A 6,000-nucleotide genomic window follows, 5' to 3' on the forward strand; every position below is an offset into this window, starting at 1 on the left:
TTTCACTGTGACACTCCCAGCATTCCTCCCCATGGCCCCCGGGACTCCTGGGCTGGTCCCCCTGGTACCAGCTTCAGCCCAGTTCACTCAAACCACTTGTCTGGCCTCTAAGTCCTCATTTCCAACCCCCCTGCCTGCTGCTTACCAGCTATTCAGTTCAATCATAGCATGTGTTTATGGACCAGCAATGATGAGCCGGGCACCAGACTATGTGGATGAATGCTACCCTTGAGCAGGTGCGAGAGTGTAAGTCGTAGGAACAAGGGCTAACAGAGAGCAGGGCTCATAACACAGGCTATTTCGACAATGTTCCATCAACAATGCAAGAATCATGGTTGCAATCAAAAGGGCATTCTCCTGGAAAGTTGCTTGTGGGCATTGTTTCCAGGGAGGTAAGTGCTTCACACTGGGGACACCTCAACCAACAGATGTGTCCCGGATCTGCTCCAAGGGGGCCGTTGGATTAAAGGCCAAACCCAATCTCAACTAAGCAAACAAAGCCCTAAACCAGCATCCTAAACATAAAGAAAGAAAAGTCCTCATTTGGGGAAGAAATATTGGGTTTGGGGCTCGTTTGGCTTTTCTAGAAGTTTATTATTCCTTTAACATTTGCTTCTTCTTGTTCCCACGTGTTTCCTCAGCCTGGAATTGCTGGCAGATGTTCAGTATGCCTTCGGGCTTCCCTTCTATCCTGTCTACGAGGGGCAGTTTACTCTGGAGGAGAAGAGCCTGTCGTTGAAAATCATGCGGTTCTTTTCCAACTTTGTCCGATCTGGGTGAGTGGACATGTGTGCCCGCTGCCACCCTCACGCCTGCCTCCCTCCCTCTGAACGCAGAGGCCACATGTTGTGTTGATGGACTCACCCTATCCCCCTCTCAGAAGCTGTGGTCACCTGCTACCGGTCTCCCTCTCCTGAGCCCCCTCTTCTGGCCCAAGTGACCTCTGTGTAGATTCAGCTCGGCAAACGCAGGCTCCGGCCACACACCCCTTCATTCAGCCCCATTCGCTGGCTCTGGATCAGGTTTCCTGAACCTCAGTGCCACAGACATGAGGGCAGGAAAGTCTTTGTGGTGAGGGCGTCCTGTGTATCCCTGGCTGTTCAGCAGCTTCTCTGGTCTCCACCCACTAGATGCCAGTAGCACCTCCCTCCAGGTGTAAGAACAAAATATCTCAGATGGTGCCAGATGCCCCCCAGGAAGCACAATCACCCCAAGTTAAGACCATGGTCTTAGATGGTAGAATTCAGTTAAAACATTCAAGAAAAAGTCATCATGTTTCATCTGTAACTTACTGACAGTCAGAATTATAAAATCCAACCATAATTAAAAGCAGCACAAAGGGACACCTGGGTGGCTTAGCAGTTGAGCATCTGCCTTTGGCCCAGATCATGATCCCGGGGTCCTGGGATCAAGTCCCTTATCAGGCTCCCTGCAGGGAGCCTGCTTCTCCCTCTGCCTGTGTCTCTGCTTCTCTCCGTGTCTCTCATGAATAAATAAATAAAATCTTTAAAAAATAAAAAATAAAAAAATAAAAGCAGGGCAAAGTAAAACTTTATATAGTTTGTTGTAGGAATTGCATGGAAAGACATTTCTTTTCATTCATATTTAGAAAATGTTTCACTGGGGAAGTGACATCGAAGCAGGGGCTCTGAAGGACAACAGGATATTCAGATCCAAGGTGCCAAGCAGAAGGTGCCTAGGAGGAGAGGGTATAAGCAAAGGCACCCTTGGGTGGAAGGGATGAGAAATGTACCTTGCTTGGTGAATGTCAGGAGGTCAGGGTGGGGGTGAGCGTTGGGAGATGGGCCTGGTGGCAGATGTGGAGGGGCACCTGGGCGTGACAGGTTATGGCATCCACTTCATAGGGAAGATGGCTTATGGGGTCAGGCCAGTGTGCCTGGCTTGGGGCCTCACCTTCCTGCCCAGGCCTTGGACAAATGAAGGCACTCCAGGTACTGGCTGATAAAAGGCTACCAGGATAGAAGGGGACACGGTGGCCTCATAAGCATTCAAAGAGTCAGAAGGGCAACGTGTGCTCCTGAGGAATGCTTCTGAGTCATGACCTCCTGTCTTTCCTCTTCCAGAAACGGGCCTTTCCACCTGTAATGGTGTGTAATGGGACAGGTTAGAACACAGCCCAGGAAATGAGATCGGGCAGGTCCAAACCCTGCTTGGCTGCCTAAAGATGTGTGACTGGGACCTTAGACACCAAGCCCAAGTGGAAAGTGATCCCAAGTGATAAAAGGAAAGACATGTTTCTTTCATGGATGTTTCCTTCTTGTTTTCCCAGAAATCCCAACTACCCGCATGAGTTCTCAAGGAAAGCCTCTGAGCTCGCAGCCCCCTGGCCTGACTTCGTCCCGCGCACTGGTGGGGAGAGCTACAAGGAGTTCAGTGTCCTGCTCCCCAATCGCCAGGGCCTGAAAAGCGCTGACTGCTCCTTCTGGGCCAAGTACATCCAGTCTCTGAAGGCGGCGGCAGGTGGGGAAGCAGAGCAGCGGGGGGGGCGGGGGGGGCGGGGGGGGGTCTAGGCAGTAGGTGGACAGATGGGCAGTTAGGCCTGGGCTGAACATCCTGGAGCCACTGAGTCATGGAAAGTCGTCAGCACGGCCTTTCTTCATGAAGAGCTCCCAGTCTGGGGACCTCCTGCTCTGATGGGGGGCCCGGAGGGGAAAATGAGAGAGAGAGAGAGGCATGGGGAAAGGAGGACCCCAGGGCCCCAGGAGTGGGATGTCTAGCCAGGAGAGAATTGGGCTAGTATCACCTTTTACGAACACTTCCTACAGAGTAAGTGTTAAGGAGAGGCATTGAGTCATACTGAGGGCACTGGGAATACAGAATAATGCAATAATGCAACCTACTGAGGTCTTCAACGCTTACAGTAGGTTCTGCACAACACAATGTGGCTGTAGACCCATCCGAAGCTTCCGGTAGAGGGGGAAAGTGGGTTATGTAACCCAGCAAATGACCCTCAGCTGTCCCTGCCCAGTGAAAGTCTGTGCCCAAGCCAGTGGGAGCCCAGAGGAAGGAGGGTCTGAGAAGGCTTCCGGGGAGGTGAATGGCAGGGCTGAAGGTTTTCAGAATGACAAGAGTACAACATTCAGCAGGAATGTGACCTTGCCCAACTTGTTTGAGACCCTCAACACTGCATTTAGCCTCCAAGGCCAAGTGGCTCTCTGTTGAGCCCAAGTCCTATTGTACCCTTATGATGCCCTGAGAGCCTGGTGATGAACCTGGTGCCTCACCTCTGGAAATGCCCCTCTGTTGAGCATTCACAGGGAAGGTCCTTCATAGGCTGGGGTCTCTTAGGGCCAGAGGGGAAGAGATGAGGAAGGAGTCCTGACCCACATGGATGAGCCTCGCCCCTCCTCTTTCAGATGAAGCCAAACAAGAGCTGTCAGCAGAGAGTGAAGAGGACGACGAGCCAGCTGACTCCGGGCTGATAGGAGAGCCAGGCTCCAAGAGCTACAGCAAGTGACCATCTCCTAAGACCCTCCTGCCCAGCCAGCCAGCCCCACCTCAGCCTGCCACCAGGGGCATCTTATTCTCTAAAATAGCCACTAATTTTCAATAAAGTGCATGCAGTAAACCATTGGTGACTCAGATTTGTAAATTCAAGACAGTCTTTGGGAAACAACGAACTACATCTCTTTTTAAAAAATGATTTTATTTATTTATTTGAGAGAGAGAGAGAGAACACAGAGGCAGAGGGAGAGGAACAAGCAGACTCCATGCTAAGCACTGGGGCTCCGTCCCAGGACTCTGGATCATGACCTGAGCTGAAGGCAGACACAACCAACTGAGCCACCCAGGCACCCCAACACCAAACTATGTCTTAATAACCTTCCTGAGGCTTGAATCCCAGGTTGCTGTTTCCTTCCAATCAACATCTATGGAACATTCTGTGTACACCAGGCCCTATGCTGATTGCCAGGGAGGCAGAGATCCTGCCCTCTAGCTGGAGAGAAAGGCAGGTGAACAGACGTGAACAGTAACACAAGAAATGGGGATGCATTGAGGGAAGGCCCCAGAGTGATACAGTACCACTTGCATGTTAGAAAGGATTCTTTTGTGAAGGTTCCAGAATAGAGGTGGGAGACCAAAGAGACTGGTGCGATATTCAAAGAAAGACAATGAGGTCTGAATCCAGGAGATGAGGGGAGAGGTTGGTGAAGGCCAACCTCTTTTGAAGGATTCTTTTGAAGCAGAATTGATAGGACTTGATTGAATGTGAGAGGGAGTTGGGGCAAGGAGATAGAATTATTATCCCAATTATGGTTTCTTTGGGTTCCCAGATGAGCAACAGATTTGATCATTTACTCCCTTAAGGGACATACTTATGAAGGCAAATCTGTTTAAAACTCTCTCAATCACACACACACACACACACACACACACACACACACACACTGAACCCAAAGTAAAAGCAGATGGAGCCAATTAACAGTCTCTGTCATTTATAAGGCATGTCAGAAGATATGTTTACACACATCACCTGATTTGAGCACAGACCAAACTCAGGGATGGTTCATATGTTGGGACCATCACCCCCATTTGCAGATGTGGAAGGTGAGTCTCAGAAAGGCTTGTGATGTGCTGTTATTCATACTGGAAGGAGGGGGAGAATTGGAGTTAAACTCAGGTCTTCTGATTTTCTCTATTTCCTTGCACTTCCTGGACTTCGGATGGGTCTACAGCCACATTGTGTTGTGCAGAACCTACTGTAAGTGTTGAAGACCTCAGGTAACCTCTCACCTGCTTAGAGGATCAACCAAGATTATTCAGTACAAGTACCACTCTAGTCAAGTGCCTAAATGGAAGAGGGAGGTGGTCCTAGGATTGCTCAGGGTCCCAGCCTCTTTCTGGCCCTCCTCTTTGCTGTCTTCAGCACATGGATGATGCCTCACTTCGCTGACACAATAGGGCCGCCACAGTTCCAGACATCACTTTGCTCCTGATGGCATCCGTGCTGGAAGCAAGCCAGACATGGTACAAAGGGCCTTCCCTTCAAGTGTCTCCTTTTCTTGGAAAAATTTCTTTCCCAGAAATTCTGGGCAAAATTCCCTTTACATCTCATTGGCCATAACGGTGTTGTGTCCCTACTTTTAGACCAGTCACTGACAATAGGGAATGGGCTCACCATGATCCGATTAGACAAACTTATCCCCTAGAGTATATTCCCTAGACATAGTGCTGTCCCAACAAAGCTTGAGTGCAGTTAGCAGAGATGAATGGGGTAGAAGCATAAGAGTTTCCATCCACCACACCTTAGCAGGGGCTTTGAAATAGATAGATCTGGACATGGTACCATGCTCTGCCAGGTGTTCATGGTAGTGGAATGACTTGGACTAATTCCTTTAGCTCAGTGATTCCCAGCCTGGCCATTGGCTAGAATCATCAGGATCCTTTCACGAAATTGCGGTACCAATGCCACATCCCAGATCAATTAGATCGGACTCCTGGAGGGGGTGGGTGGGGACCAGACATCAGGGAATTCCAATGCACAGTTAAGAATGGATCCTGCTCTTCTCTGATCTTTTTTTCCTTCCTTGTAGAATGGATTCCATTAAGTTTACTGGGTGAAGCATGCTTTGCAAGGGGTATGCTGGAGCTTTTTAATTTCAGCCTAGTATCCGTTTGTTATAGGAAGAGTAATGGCCCTCCCCAAAGATGATATCCCAATTCCTAGGACCTGTGAATAACTGAGGCTACACTGAAAGGGGGCAGTAGGTCAAAGATGAAGTTAAACTTGCTAATGAGCTGACCTTAGGATAGGGAAAGTATCTGTGATTACTCACATGGGTCCGATGAACCACAGTGTAGTAACAATCACCAGGTGGATCCTCGGAAGTAGAGGAGGGAGGCAGGTGCGGGGACTGGAGAGATGCAGTGTGAGAAGGACTCAGCCCAACGCTGCTGGTGCTGGATATGGAGGAGGGGATTGAGTGGCCTCTAGAAGGTGGAAAAAGCAAAGAAATGCACTCTCCCCTCGAACCTCTA

The 6,000-nt window shown here is 49.7% G+C and overlaps 1 protein-coding gene across 2 annotated transcripts in view; it reads left to right on the forward strand.

Moving 5' to 3' along the window:
* The window catches only part of TG (thyroglobulin), a 249,030-nt gene extending 245,438 nt beyond the window's left edge, over nt 1-3,592 (forward strand). For both annotated transcript variants that reach the window (XM_077847310.1, XM_077847311.1), the window contains 3 exons: nt 642-776; nt 2,291-2,481; nt 3,378-3,592. In XM_077847310.1, coding sequence (XP_077703436.1) covers nt 642-776; nt 2,291-2,481; nt 3,378-3,478 — 427 coding nt within the window. In that variant the 3' untranslated portion in view covers nt 3,479-3,592. The remainder of the gene's footprint in view (nt 1-641; nt 777-2,290; nt 2,482-3,377) is intronic.
* Nucleotides 3,593-6,000: the final 2,408 nt, after the last annotated feature.

The sequence above is a fragment of the Canis aureus genome, chromosome 14, assembly GCF_053574225.1.
Source record: "Canis aureus isolate CA01 chromosome 14, VMU_Caureus_v.1.0, whole genome shotgun sequence".
NCBI classification, from domain to species: domain Eukaryota; kingdom Metazoa; phylum Chordata; class Mammalia; order Carnivora; family Canidae; genus Canis; species Canis aureus.